Source organism: Pelobates fuscus, chromosome 11 (genome assembly GCF_036172605.1).
Source record: "Pelobates fuscus isolate aPelFus1 chromosome 11, aPelFus1.pri, whole genome shotgun sequence".
NCBI classification, from domain to species: domain Eukaryota; kingdom Metazoa; phylum Chordata; class Amphibia; order Anura; family Pelobatidae; genus Pelobates; species Pelobates fuscus.
In genome coordinates, this window is record NC_086327.1 from 95,441,105 (window position 1) to 95,462,415 (window position 21,311).

Here is a 21,311-nt window from a genome sequence, read left to right on the forward strand (position 1 = left end):
TTCACATGACAAACTAAGAAAAAATATTTTGGAAATATTATCTTAATTTAAACAGAAATTCAGTTAATAATGTTATACATAATGCTAAATATTTTTCTTAGAGCAATGTCATAATATAATAAGGAATCTTACTGTTTACATTCACATTTTATTGAGAATGTGTATGTAGTAATTGATATTGAATGGGTATATCAATTTTATTTTTGTCATTTGCATACAAAATTAAATAAGCATATCACAATAAATTAAACAGACCTAAAAATCACACAATGAAATATAACCCAGGATAAAATAAAAAAATAAAAAGATTTTAAATGTAAATCAAGATGTATATGACTATTTGATTTATATATATATATATATATATATATATATATATATATATATATTTAATGTAAGCACCAACTACATTGTTTACATACTATTAAAGATACATTATAGTCACCCAGAACACTTTATCTCATTGAAGTGGTCTGGGTGCAATGTCCCTGTCCCATTTAGTCCTGCAATTTAAAACATTGCAATTTTGGAGAAACTGCAATAATTACATTGCAGGACTAAGGCTGACTCTATTGGTTGTCAATCAAACATCCACGAGAGGCACTTCCTGGTGGCTAACTGAATTTTGGTCGTCTAATGCTGGAAGTCCTCATGCTCTGCATGAGGACATCTTGCGTCAGTAAAATCCACATAGGAAAGCACGGTGCTTGCCGTGCATTTTGCCCTGTCAGATGACGTTAGAGGAGGCGAAGTGCCAATCCAGCGATGAGGGAGATCGTGCTGTGATCAGGGTAAGTGACTCAAGGGTTAGTAAATCGTTTATAAGCCTGCAGGTGTGGCGCAAAAGAGGGGGGACCAGAGGGCACCATAGGGTTAGGAATACAGATGTGTATTCCTAACACTTTAGAATCCATTTAATTGTATTATTATTTTATTATTTGTTGCAATTCAAAATGAGAATGTTAGAAAAATGTGAGCTGCCACAGAAGATACCTTAAAATTGCATAATTTTTGAAAATGTATTTTTATTTATTTAAATCCTTTTAATTAGCACATATTTTTATGCAAGTCAAAAGTAATTCCTGCTCCACAATCTATGTATAAATGATCTGCATTTCAGAAATTTGTGGGAATTTCCTTCTCTTTACCTTAACGTGTCTTGCTTTTAAGTGTTGCAGCACAGAACAATCTCATATTTTTTTACCATTTATTCCATTACAGTTGATACTATATCGAGGAAGGCTTGTATTTTTTTTTTCTTGAGTAGCCAATAAGATTTTCTATACAGAGTGAAATGTGAGTGATCTTTTATTACAAAGTCAATCAACAAGTATGTTTTGCTTACTTTAATATCAACACAAAAAATGTTTAAATTTTATTTTGACTAAAATGAATGGTTGGATAAGCATGCTAAACTAATGGCAAAATGTATAATTTTAATGTGTTTGAAAAAAAAACACACAATAACTTACACATGGAAACAATGCAACATGTGTTTAAAGAACATACACACAAAATAAAATAAACTGCACTACATATATCTTTGTCTGTTTAATGTCAATGAAAGAAAAGGACAGTTTTTTCAGCAAACTGAATTATGATGTTTGTCTGATATCATAAGTGTGCTTTATTACTGTCATTTAAAAGTACACATAATCATAGAATGAATACAAAGTTGTGTTTTTCATATTTCTAGTACTACAGTAAAAACTCACAGTATATGATGTCTAAAATCCCTAAATTTTGGGCATCCCTTTAGGTAATGTATGTCAGATTTGTGTCTGTCTTTTTGATTAGGTTAATGAGTTATCTTCAAGCAGTGCTATTACTTAATATGAATAATACATACAAGCTAGCTCCCCTTTAATTATTCAGTTACCATATCTTCCATTCCATTTCCTACATGGCTCCATGACTAGGGAACACTTGTCAAATATTTTAAAACAGTAATCATGTTTTGCTCAGTGACATTAATTTTATATGTCTAGTTTCCAGACTTGTAAAATGTGGTTTAATTGAATGGAAAAACTCAGGTAAACTCCTTAACATGTAGGTATCATTGCATATAATTTTGAAATATAACAGTATTCAAAGGCAAGCTAAACTTTCAGTTGAGATCATTAAATAATGGTCAAGTAAAAAGCCTCTTTTATGTATAAAAAGCTTCTTATATTACTTTTGAATGCCATCTGATTAAGTTCTTCTAAAGAAGCAATGATACATTTTTTTAAAAAAATCTAAAATGTTACACAAAATCCAGAGTGTAATAAAACAAAGTGAATTCAACAAAACATTAAAGTTGAAAAAAATAAAACATGGGGATAGTATTTATGGGTTGCTTAGTTGTCTTTTTACAATGTTTTATCTTCAAGAAAAAATTCACCAAATTCCATGAGTCTCATTATTCAAATAATAATTTGCTTATCTTCAGTTTTAAAGAAAATCTTCCACATCGATTCATGGCACATATTGGTATTATTGGCACAGGTTCAAAAATCACAGTCCAAATCCAAAAATTCATACAGTCAGTCCTTTGTTTAAGAATTTCTTCTTGGTCATTGAAATGTAATTTTCATTTGTCTTTTATCCCAAAAAAATCATATTATTTGAGGAAAAAAAATTACAGTGTCTGTAGATTTACTTTTATAAAAATATATTTGTCCAATAGAGTTCTGCTCTTTAAGTCCCAGTAGTAAACAAAAATAGTAGACGCCTGTTATTTTATTTTTACAGGTTTACTAATGGAATCCTGTTGAAGGAAAATAAAAATATATTGTTATAAGACCCCCAATACAAGCATAATACAATTACACATTTTTAATTATCCAGGTACACTGTTTCTAACCCATAAAATCAACATTGCATATCAGAGCTGTGTGCAAGTTAATTGGTTAATATAGTAAAACATACATCTGTTTGCATTCTAACCAAAATCAGTGACTTTGAAACCTTTATAATTTTGTTTCCACATTGAATGTGTTTATTACAAGGTTTGCAATTTAGAATTATTCCCTTACTCTGCCATGTCCTAGGTCCTCCATTATTACCTACCTTTTGCTCTGGATCAACACCTTGGTCCTTGGTGGCCTAGTGGCCACTTTAGGAAGTGTACATTTCTGAGTGCACACAATTCGATCACTAATCCATTGTTGTCCAAAGGACAGAAACCTGAATAATAATTGTCACATTGTATCCTTCAGACGTAATTTGGTCAAAACAGAAGCAAGGAATTCTAGTCATATTTTTGGCTCTTAGCACATGGGATAACTATGGGCACTGATTATGAACACTGATTAGGTCAGGTAGAGTATGTATTCACATGGCAATTAACTTTGGTGCTATACAACTGAGCATAGGACTCAGGTATAAGTCTAGCTATTTTTTATTGTTTTGAGAACTAGTGATAGCGCACCTATAATCTTTTTCTACTTAGCAACCCACAAACCATCCACATATTGTTTGAAAGAACATAAGACAGTCATGTGATATTTTCTGGTTAATAAATTGGTGTTGTGTCCCCATTCTCTTAAAGTCTCTAATTTCAACACTTATAAGAAGGTGGCAGGAGTGGAGGCAGTCATAATGAAAACCTGTTTGAAATATTCACATCTGACAATTATGGAGGATGGGGAAAAAAGGCTCAACAATACAAGGGTATGCTGGGTGGATAATTTGAGATTCTCACACTCACTCACTCATTCACTCACACACTCTCTCTCTGTTTTTTTTTTTCTGTCTGCACAGTACCAAGTCTGTCACCTAGTGTAGGAATGAGGATTCAATACTACATACAAGCTGTCATGTCTTATGATGATAAAGATGATTGTCCTGTCAGTCAGACAGCTGGCAGAATTTGCTGCCTTATTTATTTTAAAGTATAGTTCAAAATGGAAATTTGGTTCTGTGCTGATCTTGGTGCTTGCCATTAATACACCTTTCAACACATGGCTTATAGAGAAATATATGTCTGACTAGTGCATGTGCTTTGTCATCATGGCTTCTTAGTGAGAAGCCTCTGACTCAAAATTTCCACCATAGATAGAGTATTTGCTGGGCACACACACACACTCACACTTTCAGTTTTAGTTTGCACAATACAAAATCATTCATACCTAATTCATTGTAAACAGAACAAACCCACGATCATCAATGTTACATACTATTACCAAGATGAAATTGAAAGAGTATAAGGCTTCTGAAAGTTGGAACACCTCAGCAATGAGGACTGCTGGGACTTCCGGCACCTCTGCCACCATCACTACTGGTAATATTCGGCCTTAGAATGGTTTGAATAGTAACATGTCTGTTACGTCATTCAGCACCCAGGATGCAATTGCTTTTTCCCCATCCTTTTCATGCTGTAACAAATTGTGCTGCTGCTTCCATTGGCACTGCAGCTCTTTCTACCACAGCTAATTCAAGAATTATACTTTCTTTATGTCTTGTCAAGAAGCTACTAAGGGAGAGTGAAGTAGAGTCTATTCTGTTTGGGTCATTAAAGCCACTCTTAAGTGAAGACTTAGCGCAGAGTACTAAAGTAGCGTCCTCAATGTCTGGTGTTTGTGGTGGTGGCAATAATGAATTAATTGATGCAAATTCTGTTTCCTCCACCACTGCAGACAAAGCATTGGACTTACTCAACTATAAGAATGATGAGCAAGCGGAATTAGAAGAAAGGCATGTAGAAACAACAGTCTACAGCCCAGTATCTTTTTTTCTAGCAGCTAGTTTGCATGCGTTATTCTTCTCCATCATCAAAGTCCATATATATGATGGAGACAGTTGTGACATCTGCTGCACGTATTACCACTGGCACAAGTAGATCACTCATTGTCAATGTTAACATCACCAGCACACCACTACCAGGACCACCAACAACAATACCACCAACATTAACATCACCTGTACTGGCACCATCAACATTTCCATTAACATTAATCAACCAAGCAGAAATCTACAGGCTAATGTTGTGACCACTTCCAGTGATACTGATGCAAAGCTACTTACATCTTTATCAGCCACAAGACAAAGGGTTGGGGCTAATATATTGCATTATCAAAAAAAAAATTGGGATTGCTTTGAATCCCTCCATAAAAGGCAGATTTGCAAAGTGCAAATTGTGTGACATGAAAGTGAGTAGGAGGGATTTAGTGAAGGGTCACCTCACTAGAGCCAGTATAAAGCAACATCGGAAACAAGTCTGCAAGATACAAGTCTGCATTAAGGACAGACAGAACAAGAAGGTCCATTGGTGCTGTATCTGATGCAGTTGCTGGTCTAACACCAGACTAACTTCTCCACTACTTATGCAACCACTCTTATGTAGAGCAGGGGGATGATGAGGAAAGCACCAGTAGTTGACAGACCGGCAGGACAGGAACAGTCAGACTTGTCATTATCCGATGAATTAAAAAGAAAAAAAACAGAAAAAAAGGTTATTTTTGCCGAGCTGCTAGTGCCAGTGGACTAACACCCACTTTGATTCACTGATTTAGAAATGTTGAATTGTTTTATTTATTTGTGATTTCTTTTGTATCTCTAGTAAGAAAATGATTATTGGATATGCAGGGTACTTCTGTGCCACTGTTTGTGTTTTGAAAATTGCAAGCTTCCCTTAGTAATATAGACAGTGTATAGGGCAAGTTATTGAGGTTTCTCTGAGCTTTTGCCCATTCATAAAGTTCTCATATTCTCCATTTTTGCTGCAATCCATTTATTTAGGCTCTCCCTAAGTTAAAATAGTAAATTAGATGAGGACACCATGCTCATTGTCCTTAGAGGGGTCTCAACTTCACCTCACTGATCAGCCCAGAGAAGGCTGAAACAATCGTCAGTGGTTGCTGTATCTCTTCTGCAGAGGGAACTTATTAGCATTTTGGACCTCGACTGCCCTTGCGGGCAGAGTCAGTCTGATATGTAGATTGTAATGGCACAAGTGAGCAAAAACACCTGAGTGGGTACTAACCAAAGTATTGAGGTTTCCAGACAGAGACCCTATGCTCACTGTGTCTAGATAGGTATAAACTAAATCTCCATAACTGAATCGATCAACCAGGGTTGAAGTATCTCTTGCACAATAGGAAAACAAGTCTTTTTTTTAAATACTATATAGAAAAAAATATATTCTTATACTGCTGTTGCTGCTGGTGGTCATCCCCATTTTTACCCACCTCAACAACAAATAATTAAACTTGAATAACTCCTGTTGTTTCTCCCCCTGTTTTCAAATGTCTTTCATTCTAGTGTTTTTCTTTTTCTAACTGAGTCTCGGAGTGCCTTTGTAGACACATTTGGTATAAGCTAATAGGGCACAGTTTTTCCCCACTAAAGAATCGTCATTGACGCTACAGACTGGAGAGTCGATGGCCAACAGCTTACATACATTTTCCATCGATTTTAAGATAAATTCCCTTTTTCTACTCAAAATAACTCCTGTTCCCCATAATGTGATAAGAAAAAGAGAGAGATTACAATCCATCATTATTAAACTTCTATTAATAAAGTTATCTCTTCCTATTTTTTTATTTTATCCAGATATAAAATAATACAATTTTGGCAGTCAACACAATTTAGAGTGTAGTAATTGTGTTAGTTAAATCATGCAAACATATTAAAGTCTAAGATCCCACTGGTCATATATAGACGCCTGTGTACATAGATAAAAAAAAAGGTTTAAAAAAATTTGGGATTGTAGAAGCCAAATTTCAAGTGTCATATGTTTTAAAAACAGAGGAAATGGGTTTGTAATTGATTTCACTTTTCCTCTTTTTGTAGTATGTTACACAAAAATGCTAATTATAAAGTAACCTATTTATTTATTTATAAAAACATGAAAAAAATAAATTTCATGGCTGTTTCCATGCAGTTACTAATAGACAAGGAGATTAATTTCAGTGAGAACTGCAATTTGTCTGAATTTGTCCGATCAGTTAATTGATCAAAATCCTGAGGTCTGAACCAAAATGTACCTGAACTACAAACCTATAGAAACACGGAATGACTGAGCATGTATTTTTCAGTTTGTGATTCCGGATTATGCCCATAGCATCAAAAAAGGGTTGATTTATGGCTAGGAGACAGTCTCTAAATGTCTGTTTATTCATAGATCAAATGAGAAGTAAACAACAGATAGAACAAAGTGAAGCAGTGAAAAAAAATCCATAATTTTTATATGTATATATTTAACCCCAGGGTCCTCGCGATCTCATGGCCGGAATAGCCGGCTTATGCAGTGCCTGCAGGGGGACTGCCAGAGCTCTCCTGCTGTCCCACTAGAGCCTGCAAAAAAGTTTTAAAAAGTTGTAAAATAGTTTTTAAATTAAATAAAAAGTACTTAGAACATATAGATATATTGAAACATATATGAACTAAGTAATTTTATATACACATGCACAATCCATTATTCTAAATGTGTTTTAATATTAATATATAATATTAATATATGAGAATACTCAGTAACGATGTGACATTACCTCCAATATTTCAGATCCTCCCATGTTCTGCTACAAGAGGAATAAAAATCTGAGAGATCTGCTAGTCAATACCGATCCATCTCACTGTTACACAAAGGGAAGCACTCCACAGAATCTGGGATGCTATCGCTGTCTAGGATGTGTGACATGTGGACACATGATTCCTGGAAAGACGTTCACACATCCACATACAGGAACTAGTTTCCGCATCCAGCATCGATTAACGTGCACCAGTGATTTCGTGATATATAAGCTGACGTGCCCTTGTGGCTTAACGTACATTGGGAAAACGGATTTGCCACTGAGGGAACGTATCCGGAACCATAGGTCCAGCATCAGAACAGCATATAGGGACCATAAGTCGGAGTTACCGGTAGCAAAACACTTTCTTGAACTAGGCCATACTCTGCCATCTATGAAGCTAATGGCTATCGACCATGTCCCTGTGCCTAGGAGGGGTAGCGACCGCAAAAAGATGCTCCTACAACGAGAATTGTTCTGGATAAGGACACTACAAACAGTTCACCCTCATGGACTAAATGAAAAATATTCGTTATCTGTGTTCTTATGATTTAATATTGTATATAACCTGATGGACACTGGCATAGGAGATGTGGGCTCACCCTTGGGGTTAAGCTACCTCCCTGGTTGTTCAGTTTCGAGGATGGTTATTCTTTCCTTATTATTATTCTTTTTCCTTTTTGTTTTGGTGACTACCAGTTTAGACAGAACGATGGCATGGGTGCCCACTCTTTTGGTGGAGTCACCACATGTGTTCTTCACTGTTGTATCCATTATTGTCCCTAATATATTGGACTTGAACTGGTGATATATTAATCACACCTGAAGGCCGATGAGGAGGTATACTTTGGTGACCGAATGAAGTTGGGCTAATGTTGCCCACCCGGCGGGATAGGCACATTCCCTTGATACCTCATAGATGATGGTACAAAAGTCTAATTATCCTCGCTAGGTCTGTTATATTTTCTTTCCTAGTTGCTCACTCGGTTGTGCTGCCATGATTGGCTGTTGGGTTATTAGGGATATTATCAGTGGCTGTGTGTATATATGCCCTTACTTGTGCATTTCTTTCCCAAGAATATAGCTATATATCTTTCTACTTAATCTGCATCTAACATTAGACTCCCTCTATATTTTGGCACTTAGGTGTGCTGCCCCTCAAGAGGTTTATCCATTATAGCGTTCTTCTTAGTAATGCATCAATATTGTTCAAACTCCTAAAAATCCCTGTCATATAGGGATAGATGTTACATTGGAGTGTTTTCAATGTGTAATGTTATTGAATACTGTTCTCCTACTGCCTCTTCAGTCATTTTGTGTTGTTTTTAGTTGTTACCATGGTGCTTGTTTCCATGACAACCCTCCCCATGATGCTGTCGGACGGGTGGTCACGTGTTGTGGTGATGACGCCGGCGCTACGTAATGACGTCATTTTGACGCACGCACTGACGTCGGCGGAACCCGCGGGAGACCCGGTCTGAGCTGACAGGGAGAAGCAATTATCTCGGTGGTGGGTAAGTTGATTGCTAATATGTATGTTTGTATATATATGTGATTTTACAGTGTGTGCACCAGTCCTGATGAAAGTCTGTGGTTAACAGACTGAAACGTCGACCTTTTGCAAGCTAATTAAAAGTTAAGTTTTACTTTTTGATTTACAAGTCCTGGGAGTGCTATCTTACTTTCGTTTTTTATATATATACATATATATATATATATATATATATATATATATATAGGAAACATGGGGGGGTGGTTGCACTCACCTAAACATGCTTAAATGGGGTGCTGCTGGGGGCCATATTATACAATAAACAATACACAAGATCCAGCGCACTCTCCTATCTACTAAACAGCAACTTCAATGTTGACAGATTTTATTAGTTTATAAAATTTTTTTTTTTTTTTTTTTTTAAAACACCTAATCTAGGCAAAAAAATGGGGATTTAGTTACATTATATGATCATACATTGCATAAGCCTGCCACAACGTCAATGTACCCCATCTTTGGCAGGTCCTACTCTCACAGTCTAATGTCTGTGATTAACCACTTACTTGGGAAAAAATTCCATCTGAGGCTCTCTGCAGTACAAGGCTAAATAGGGACCTGAGATGAGGCACCTGTAACAGGGAGGGGTGCAAAACCAAGGAGTTGGCTAGACTCCCAAATATATATAGGAAACATGGGGGGGGGTTGCACTCACCTAAACATGCTTAAATGGGGTGCTGCTGGGGGCCATATATATATATACTTAGAATGATGTTAATTTTATATATATATATACACATATATGTGTGGGTGTATAAATATATATATATAAACTAAATTGAAAAAAAAATGTAAAAATAAAATAAAAACTAAAAATAAAATGAAATTTTAAAAAATTTAGTTTAAAATTTTCTAACTGTATTTTGATATTAATATATATATATATATATATAAATCAAAATACATTTAGAATGATGTTATAAATACATATATATGTATCTATAGCTATATATAAATAAAAATAATAATAAAACAAATTATATATATATATATATATATATATATATATATATATATACCTATTTATACATACATATTTAAACTCTACATATTTAAACTCTATATATTCATATAATATTTTTACATATTTAAGTCATTTTATTAATTACAATTTGAGGGAGCTGCCTGACAACCCAGGCAGAAAGTCCAGAGAATTTGGTTCGCAAGCCCTCTATTTAACCTTGTAACTTTCCAAGACATCATAAAACCTGTATATGGGGGTTCTGTTTTACTCAGGAGACTTTGCTGAACACAACTATTAGTGTTTCAAAACAGTAAAACATATCACAACAATGATATCGACAGTGAAAGTGCAGATTTTTGCATTTTTCATACACAAACGGCACTTTCATTGAAGATATAATTGTTGTGATACGTTTAACTGTTTTGAAGCATTAATATTTGTGTTTGACGGAGTCTCGCAAATAAAAAACTTACCCATGTACTTACTCATGTACAGTTTATAAAAGTTAGAGCCAAATATAAGGCTTGCATTTCCTTTTTTTTTTGGTTATGTTGCCTTTGAGACCGTATGGCAGTGCAGGAATGAGAATTATCCCTATGATGGCATACCATTTGCAAAAGTACGGTCCTTCCCCCTCGGCCCCCACCCCTAAAGCTGTGGGTTGGGAACCTAAAAATAAGAATTTAGGGGCAACCTAATATCCTCCCCCCAGCCCCCACCCCTGCACAGTGGGTGGGGGCCCTAAATAACAATAAGGGGGACCTAATGTCCTCCCCCCGGTCCCCACCCCTGCATAGTGGGTGGGGGCCCTAAATAACAATAAAGGGTGGGGACCTAATGTCCTCCCCCCGGCCCCCACCCCTGCATGGCGGATGGGGGCCCTAAATAACAATAAGGGGGAACCTAATGTTCCCCCCGGCCCCCAACCCTGAGCGGTGGGTGCCCTAAATAAAAATGTAACCCCGCCCAGGTGACTAGGGCTACCCAAACCCCTAGTCATCCCCTTCCCCCAAAAAAATTACCCCTACCTACCCCCCCTCAGTCTGCGCGGAGCCCTACATGGGTGAAAATTTATATATATATATTTTGTTTTTTAAAGTGCGTCGGTTATTATGGATTTTTATTTGGCCTTTGTATCAAGCTTTGTATCAAGCTGTTCACATAGGTGAACATCATCTATTAAAATAATCGTTGATACTTGAGAGCAATGGGTCCGCAACTGTTACTTTTAATATCTACAAAACGTTGAAAAATTACAACAAACATATATTTACAAAAAAACAAAACAAAAAAACAGTAGCATAGGGAGGTGCCCATCCCATAATTCTGTTCATTCACCTTGAGGACAAACTAGCCAATCATACTCAGATACTGAGAGAATATCTATTTATCTATTTATCCTAAAATACAGAGGAACAATGTATTCTTATTGAACACCTTCCTATTTAGAGGGTGAATAATCTGATTAGTCCACTGGTGTGGTTGACAGGAGCTTATGCCATCAGCATCAGCTGACTTGGAAGTAAATGATTACATTATATTACCTACACATTATTGCTTTACTTTTGTTCAATTTTCCTTTCTCATCTGGATAAACTTACTCTTCATTCTTGTACAGGTTTTTGATGCATTGTCAGAGGAGACTGGCTGCAGATCAGCAGCAGGAAGCAGCTGCTTGTTGCATGCACAATTATAGAGAATATTTTTAATTATGGCAATTATATTTGGACTATGAATTAATTCCCTTATGTAAAAGTTGCTATTGCAGTCCTTGAAACTTGACAACTTTGGTAGATTATGATTATAAGACTCCTGGGCAAAAGTAATATATGTATAGTAAAAAAACAAACAAACATATTTTCTTAAATACAAAGAAGAACAAAATATGTTAAATATTGAAAAATGCATGTAGGTAAACAAAAATACATACATATAATAAAATCTGATGGATAAAAAATAGGGATGTTCTTACATGTAATTCATCCTGGAAATGTATTTGATGTAATATCCTTACAGACTTCATTATGTTGGACAAACAATAAGAAAGTTAACTACAAGAATAGGAAACACTGTTATAATATAACAATTTGACAAGTCACAGTGCACTTGAGAACTTTACAACCAATCACAATAATCTAAAATAATTGAAATTTACCGACATAGTAAAGAAAATATATTGAAGAGTGGTTTCGCATATTAAAAAATGACAATTTAAGATGCAAATTTGAGTTGTGCTATTTTGTTTGCTAAATTATCGAAAAAAATTATATAAATATTTGTTTAAAACTATTTTGTATTTTAAGTGTTGTAATAATATTGACATTCATGTGTATAATAAAATATATATTGGCATGTCAATACTAGATACCTAATGTTCAGAAGTCTTCTCAATAAAATGGTATAATGACATAAAAGCAATATGCATGAAATCCAAAGAAGGTAACGCACACATTTTCTAAATGAAAAACAAACCAATATGCAACTAGGCAGGGGTGGTGTACACCCAAATTAATAATTCAATCGGAAAAATAACCATGCACACTAAGTTGTTCCAAGTGAGCCTTTTTCAAGCACAAAGATAGAAATGGTGTCACAAAAACAGTGCCTATCTTTCAGTGAGTAGAATACATTCTCGCTTGTGGTCTCAAATTTCCTGTTTTTCTTTTTTACCGTTACCACAGCAACGTATACCAAGATGCGAGTGACATCATTACACATGGCATCACTTCCGTTTCTGCACGAACTGAACTCAATTGAGCAGTGGGTTTGATCATTTATCTAATTTGTATGCACTATAAATATTCATGTGGCACTATCTCTTTATGCTTGAAAAAGGCTAATTTTTGAAGTTGAAACATCCCTCTTCCTGCAAATATATCTGCACACTTGGGATAATTTAGTGTGTGGGGGCATTTTTTCTGTTGAAATAAAAGCAATATGAATTGAGACAAGAATATTTCTAAAATAAGATATTCATGTACATCAAGTCTTAACATACACAACTTGACAATATGGAAACTTTGACATTTCATTTATCTCTGCTTGTTTTTCTCTGTCTATCTCTCGATTTCCACATATAACGTTTCCTCCTTAAAACTGCAAACTTAAGGTAAAACTGTATATTTAAGCAGTTCAACAGAGGTGTGATTTATCCCTACAGTAAAGTGCAGTTAGAGGGCTAACACTAGATCACCAAGTACTAATTATCCAACACTAAGCACTACACACTTTGAAAAAGCCCTGTTAGAGTTGAAACATGTTAGTAGGAAATGTAGAGTATCTTTAAGGCTTTATTTTTTTTTTTTGTAAAAAATTTTTTTTAACCCTATTGGACCATCTTTTGTCACTCAATGCCTTCTGAATGCTATTTCCTTGTTAGATGAAATACCAATCTAATCCTAAGGACTGAGCAAGCCAATATGCTCTGTATCCCATAAGTAATGTTCTCTTTATTAGCACTTGCTTATTCCACAGTGTGCATTATATGTTTTTTTAATTTTTTTTCTTTTATATCAACAGTGAGTACATCATTATCCATATATCCCGGAGTGGGAATTTTACCACTCCATGTTGACCATATGAGTCATTTAGAGGCTCAAAAATATGTGAGTGTATATCTATTTATGTATGATTTACTATTATATGTTCATCACTTGAAATATCCTGCTATATAGTTTAGTACATATTTAACAGAGCATCACTTTTGGTCCAAGATGTATACTTCCATCCACAAGCAGGGATTGTACTGCTTAAGTGTATACATTGGAGCTAGACTATAGCTCTTAAAAGTGTAAGCAAATCTCTTTATCCTTTTCACCCTGTTGATTTAAACATAGTACACTACTACTATCAGTTTTTGCTTTTGCCATAGCTGTGTCATTTCATACTACCAAATTTAAGAACTTTTAAGATGACACACCCACATTTTTACTCAATTTGGCCTGGGTCTCTCTTCTCTGGAGATTGATAATATGTTTGTTACTGCCTACCTCACGTCACCTATGTCGTGCTGGGGACCCTGAGATTACCATTGGATTCTCTTAGAGGAGCTCCAACCACGGAATCTCTACATCACTGGGATCCATCTTCAGTTACACCATTCATTCCAAGGGGTGCCAGTAATGACCCATATGTGGTCGCAATAATCTGAAGCTACTGTCAGGGTGGAAGCCTGAGGGCTTTGTAGCTTAATAAGACATTTTTGTTTTACTGTTTTATAGCTGAAGATTTTTTTTTTATTTCTTACTACATCTTACCACCACATGATAATAATCAATGTGCCCTCTTCATATCCCTACCTTTAGTTCTCAGTTCATACTTACTTAGTCAGGATTACTATGATTACATTCATAGTCTGTTATTTATCACTAGTCTCTGTTATAGCAATACTGTTTACATGCATAAGGGATATCAAGGCATTCTTTTGATTTTATCATTATTATATTACTTCTAGAAAAGCCACAGTGCACTTTCCATTATTCTCCCATGTACTAATATGCACCATTACTGCTATACTATTAGGCTGATGGTGCCTCTTTGTTATTTTGTTGCATACATGATGCTACGATACCTGTTTATGCATTGCACAAAAAATAAAGAAGTTAAAAAAAAAAGTGGCAGCTATAAATAGTTGATATTATTGTTCTGGGCAGCAACCAATAATCTAGAGAAAGCAGGACATGCTGCCCCAGTGCTGCCTTGATATTATGGTGGGCTGCACCTTACAGTCTCAGTCAGACAACATACGGCGCTGACTGTGTCAACCACCACGGAGTATGGGGTTTAAAAACATACCCGGACCATTAAAAAAGTGCAGGCCATTTAACTATGTAACTGTCAGGATCGGGACAGGGATCCAACACGCAGAGTACAAAGAGTGGAAAGGTACGTATACCGGGCCTTAGAATGGCCGGACTAACGTACCGAGAGTAAAGAATAGTCAGAGACAAGCCGAGGTCGAGGGAACGAGAAGACAGATAAGCGAGAGACAAGCCGGGTCAAGGGGTAACAGAGAAACAGGGTAGTACAACGAGCCGAGTCAAAACCAAAAGAGCAAACTAGAATACCAGAGCACTGAGTGACTAGACAAGCTAGAACCACGACAGGGCAATGAGCTGAAGTAAGGAGTAAGCTTAAATACCCTGGTTCTGGATGGAAATCACGCCTCTGAAAAGTACCGATTGGATATCGGACACTTGAGTGACAGATAGCTCGTGCTAGCGTCATGACGTCACGTATTGAGCGTCCTGCTAGAAAAGGACGTGGATTCCTCGCGGCCGGTGTTTAAGTGACTGGATGAACCGCGAGGAACGGAGAGGACAGCTCGCCTGGACGGATACACCACCAAGTCTCTACCTCCCTTAGAGGTAGAGGCCTCAGGTACCCTGACAGTACCCCCCCTCTCAGATACGCCCACCGGGCGGAATGAACCGGGGCGAGATGGGAAGCGAAGGTGAAATGCTCTGCGAAGGCGAGAAGCATGGACGTCCTCCTGAGGTACCCAACTCCTCTCCTCAGGACCATATCCCCTCCAGTTGACCAGATATTGCAATTTTCCCCTTGAAATTCTGGAGTCAATGATGGAGCTGACCTCGTACTCCTCCCGACCCTCCACCTGAACAGGACGAGGCGAGGAGACCTTAGAGGAGAATTTGTTGCAAATGAGGGGTTTCAACAAGGAGACATGAAAAGAGTTAGGAATGCGTAAGGCAGGTGGCAGAGCAAGGCGATACGCAACCGGATTGATACGAGTGAGAACCCTGTAAGGACCTATGTAACGAGGAGCAAATTTCATGGACGGAACTTTTAGGCGGATATTCTTAGTACTCAACCATACCCTATCCCCAGGAACAAAAACAGGAGCCGCTCTTCTATGTTTGTCCGCGTGTTTCTTGAACAGTGAGGAACTATGTAATAGAATTTGTCGAGTTTGATCCCATAATTTCTTCAGGTTGGCGACATGATCATCAACCGACGGTATCCCCTGAGAAGAGGAAACCGAAGGAAAAATCGAAGGATGAAAGCCATAGTTCATGAAGAAAGGGCTAGAGCGAGTTGAATCGCAAACAAGGTTATTGTGTGCGAACTCCGCCCAAGGAATCAGACCGACCCAATCGTCCTGGTGTTCGGAAACAAAGCAACGCAGATACTGTTCGATCTTTTGATTAGTACGTTCAGCAGCTCCGTTAGACTGAGGGTGATAGGCAGAGGAGAAGTTCAATTTGATGCCCATTTGAGAACAAAAGGATCTCCAGAAACGTGAGACAAATTGAGAACCTCTATCAGAAACAATCTCTGAAGGGATCCCATGTAGGCGAAAAACTTCTCTCGCAAAAATCTCCGCCAATTCAGGGGAAGTCGGAAGTTTAGGTAATGGCACGAAATGAGCCATCTTGGTAAATCTATCCACCACCGTGAGAATAACAGTCTGTCTTTTGGAAGCAGGCAAATCAACGATAAAGTCAATGGACAAACAGGACCAAGGTTTCTCAGGAATGTCCAAGGGGTGTAACAGGCCACATGGGGATGCATGAGATAGTTTAGTCTTGGCACAAGTCTCACAAGCTGCGACGAACTCCTCAATATCCTTACGAAGTGAAGGCCACCAGAAATCCTTGGATATCAGAGAGTACGTCTTGCGAATACCAGGATGACCAGCTATTTTACTTTCATGAAAACATTGTAAGAGCTCCAGTTGAAGTTCAGGAGGAACAAAGTTTCTTCCCTCAGGAGTGTTTCCGGGAGCTAGATGTTGTGACTTCAAGATCTGGTCAAGTAGTGGGGAATGAATTTTGAGACTGGTATTAGCAATAATATTGCATTTGGGTACAATGGAAGACAAAAGTGGTTCAACTGAAGCAGAGGGTTCATATTGGCGAGATAGCGCATCGGCTTTAGAATTCTTTGACCCAGGTCTGTAAGTCAGAACGTAATTGAAATGGGTAAGAAACAACGACCAACGAGCCTGCCTGGAGGACAGACGCTTGGCCTCTCCGATATAAGACAAGTTTTTGTGGTCTGTCAGGATGGTAACAGGATGTAATGTACCTTCCAATAAATGTCTCCATTCTTTCAAAGCCTTGATAACCGCTAGTAATTCTCTGTCACCAATGTCATACCTGCTTTCAGTACCGGTCAATTTTTTAGAGAAAAATCCACATGGATGTAATGGTTTATCAACACCCAACCTTTGGGATAGTACAGCACCTAAACCAGTCTCTGATGCGTCTACCTCGAGCAAAAATGGCAGAGAAGTGTCAGGGTGAACTAAAATTGGAGCGGAAGCGAAAAGCTCCTTGAGAGTCTTGAACGCAAGGAGAGCTTCAGTAGTCCAATTCTTAGTGTCAGCCCCCTGTTTGGTCATGTTAGTGATAGGTGCAATAATGGAAGAATAGCCCTTAATAAAGCGCCTATAATAATTGGAAAAACCAATAAATCTCTGTATGGCTTTAAGACCTGTGGGTAAAGGCCACTCTAGAATGGATTGGAGCTTATCCGGATCCATCTTAAATCCCTCCCCAGAGATCACATAGCCGAGAAAGGTTACCTGGGTTTGATCAAAGCTACATTTCTCCAACTTGCAGTACAAGCCATGCTGGAGAAGCTTGTGCAAAACCCTCCTGACCTGTTTGTGATGAATCTCAATGTCACTAGAATGAATGAGTATATCATCTAGGTATACAATGACGCACTCTTGCTGAAATTCCCTAAGAACCTCGTTAATCAGATCTTGGAATACTGCTGGTGCATTGCATAACCCAAAAGGCATGACGGTATATTCATAGTGGCCATATCGAGTATTGAATGCCGTCATCCACTCATGTCCCTGCTGGATTCTCACCAAGTTATATGCCCCTCTGAGGTCTAACTTGGTGAAAATTGTAGAGCCCTTCAAACGATCGAAGAGTTCGGTGATCAAGGGAATCGGGTAGGCATTTTTAATGGTTATCTTATTCAGGCCTCGATAATCAATACAAGGTCTCAAAGAACCATCTTTCTTTTTAACAAAAAAAAATCCAGCCCCGGCAGGGGAGGAGGACCTCCTGATGAATCCCTTGTCTAAATTCTCGTGAATATATTCCTCTAGGACTGAGTTCTCCTTTATAGATAATGGGTATACATGACCTCTGGGAGGCATGGTACCAGGGAGTAGGTTAATTTTGCAATCAAAGGACCTGTGTGGGGGTAAGGTATCGGCTTTCTTTTTGTCAAATACTGCCTTTAAATCTAGATACTGAGGCGGAATTTGTGTCTCTGTAGGATTGTCAGAGGTATTCGATGTATTAGTTAACCCAAGAGGTAAGACCTTCCGCAAGCATTTTTCTTGACAATTCTCTCCCCATGAAACTATCTCCCCTGATTCCCAATTAATAATAGGGTTGTGTCTCCTCAGCCAGGAGTACCCCAGAACTATGGGAATAGACGGAGAAGAAATGAGCATCAAGGATATATCCTCTTTATGCAGGATGCCAACAGTCAAGTTAATCGGTATGGTCTCATGAAAAATAACAGGCTCAAGTAACGGTCTACCATCGATGGCCTCAACAGCCAGAGGTGTCTCTTTTAACTGGGATGGAATAGCATGTTTGGCAGCAAAACCCTGATCTATAAAGCTCTCAGCAGCTCCAGAATCGATTAGTGCCATAGTCTTAACTACTCCCTTCTCCCACTTTAAAGAAACGGGTAACACAAGCCTGAGCTCCTTGTAGTTGTGAATAGAGGACAAAGTAGAAACACCCAAGGCCTGTCCTCTAGAGGAACTTAGGTGCGAGCGTTTCCCGAACGATTGGGACAATTTAGGCGTAAATGACCCCTGACTCCACAATACATACATAAACCCTCCCTTCTCCTGTACTGTCTCTCCCTTTCAGTGAGATGAGTACTGCCTATCTGCATAGGTTCAGGAATACGTAAGTCTTCGAACTCAGAGATTTGAAAGGTAGGCGCTAGTTTAAAGGAGGGTCTACGGGTCCTATCTCGAGTGTTCTGCCTCTCTCTTAAGCGTTCATCAATACGAGATATAAAAGAAATTAAATCCTCCAAATTTTCAGGGAGTTCTCTAGTAGCGACCTCGTCAAGAATTATATCTGATAACCCATTCAGAAACACATCTATATAAGCCTGTTCGTTCCACTTAACTTCTGCCGCCAAGGATCTGAACTCTAGTGCATAATCCACAAGTGTTCGATTGTCCTCTTTAAGGCGCAACATTAATCTAGCTGCATTGACCTTTCTGCCAGGAGGGTCAAAAGTTCTTCTAAACGCAGCTACAAAGGCATTATAATTATAGACGAGTGGATTATCATTCTCCCATAAAGGATTGGCCCATCTCAAAGCTTTTTCAATGAGCAGAGTAATAATAAATCCAACTTTTGCTCTATCTGTAGGATAAGAGCGGGGTTGTAGTTCGAAATGGATGCTAATCTGGTTTAGAAAGCCACGACACTTCTCCGGTGACCCGCCATAACGTACTGGTGGGGTAATACGGGAAGAAGCACCTATAGTGGCTACCTCTAGACCTGAGACTGCAGGAGAGATAGAAGGAGTACGTGTCTCCTCAGGTGGGTTACTAGCACGAGACAAAAGTGCCTGTAGTGCCAAAGCCATCTGATCCATCCTATGTTCCATGGCGTCAAACCTGGGATCCGAAGAACCAAGCTGACTGTTTGTACCTGCAGGATCCATTGGCCCTGTCGTAATGTCAGGATCGGGACAGGGATCCAACACGCAGAGTACAAAGAGTGGAAAGGTACGTATACCGGGCCTTAGAATGGCCGGACTAACGTACCGAGAGTAAAGAATAGTCAGAGACAAGCCGAGGTCGAGGGAACGAGAAGACAGATAAGCGAGAGACAAGCCGGGTCAAGGGGTAACAGAGAAACAGGGTAGTACAACGAGCCGAGTCAAAACCAAAAGAGCAAACTAGAATACCAGAGCACTGAGTGACTAGACAAGCTAGAACCACGACAGGGCAATGAGCTGAAGTAAGGAGTAAGCTTAAATACCCTGGTTCTGGATGGAAATCACGCCTCTGAAAAGTACCGATTGGATATCGGACACTTGAGTGACAGATAGCTCGTGCTAGCGTCATGACGTCACGTATTGAGCGTCCTGCTAGAAAAGGACGTGGATTCCTCGCGGCCGGTGTTTAAGTGACTGGATGAACCGCGAGGAACGGAGAGGACAGCTCGCCTGGACGGATACACCACCAAGTCTCTACCTCCCTTAGAGGTAGAGGCCTCAGGTACCCTGACAGTAACTATTTAACCATAGACTTGTGTATTCAATTGAAAATTAATTTAAATTTATTAGAATTGCCATATGGACCTGTCATGAAACAGACAGACAATGGACGAGCAGTTTAGTGTGTTTTGTGATTCATAATCAAATCTTTGGGTCCAAAAATGAGATGATTGATCAAATGATAAGTGACCAATAGGGGGAAAAACAGGAAGATCAGTAAATAATATCTAAAGTTATATATTTAACATTACACAATTATATAATACATATATTAATAAACACATAAATAAACATAGATTTTTTACTGCTGCTCATTTTTTACCTCTATTGGTTACTTCTTTTCACTTGGACTTTTATTTAATATTGTTGGATAAGCATTTCAAATTGTTTAAATTATTTAATATTTTTGGATAAAATTTAAAAATAATTTTTTGTCAAAATGGCAACATACCAAATAAGATATCATACATTAAAAATATATCAATATATCCTAAAATATAAAAAAAAAATTACAACATTAAAATATTTTTAGGGGGGGGCATGGCCTACAGAGCAAGCAAGCAGACGTGTCTCCCCTGAGCTACGTAAGGGCCTGGGAGAATAACCGACAAAAGAGCCGCGAACATAGCAAACCCGAAGCTAAAAACGATACCCCCCACACATAGTGACAATGGGGCGCAAACACAAGAGACCTCACCAACAAGAAGCTCCCCGGCAGCAAGATATTCGGCTTTCCTTCAAGAGGCCACCGGCACAGCGCCAGACCAAAATGGCGCCGGAGGTGCAGGGGACGCCGGAGCCTTCAGAGGCCTCCCAGGAGGAGGAAGACCCGACGAGCTCACCATGCTCCAGAGCGGAGTCTAGCCTATCTGAGGCCGAGGAAGATGAGACACCCTCCACAAAAGGAGAAATCAGGAGGCTACTGACCGACCTCAGGAAGGTCTGGAAAGAAGACCTACAGGCAGCCCAGGCTGAAATAGGGATGATCCGTCACAGGGTGCAGGAAATGGAGGACAGAGAGGCATCCAGAGCTCAACACATACAATCCACAGACAGCAGACTG

At 38.3% G+C, this 21,311-nt stretch overlaps 1 protein-coding gene across 4 annotated transcripts in view; it reads right to left on the minus strand.

Moving 5' to 3' along the window:
- AJAP1 (adherens junctions associated protein 1) overlaps positions 1-21,311 on the minus strand; it is a 290,328-nt gene that overhangs the window by 21,796 nt on the left and 247,221 nt on the right. For 2 of the 4 annotated variants that reach the window (XM_063435416.1, XM_063435414.1), the window contains one exon: positions 1,552-2,749. The exons of the other annotated variants lie outside the window; for them this stretch is intronic. In XM_063435416.1, the coding sequence (XP_063291486.1) occupies positions 2,728-2,749 (22 nt within the window). In that variant the 3' untranslated portion in view covers positions 1,552-2,727. Of the gene's footprint in view, positions 1-1,551; positions 2,750-21,311 lie in introns of those variants that run through there. 4 annotated transcript variants of the gene reach the window in all.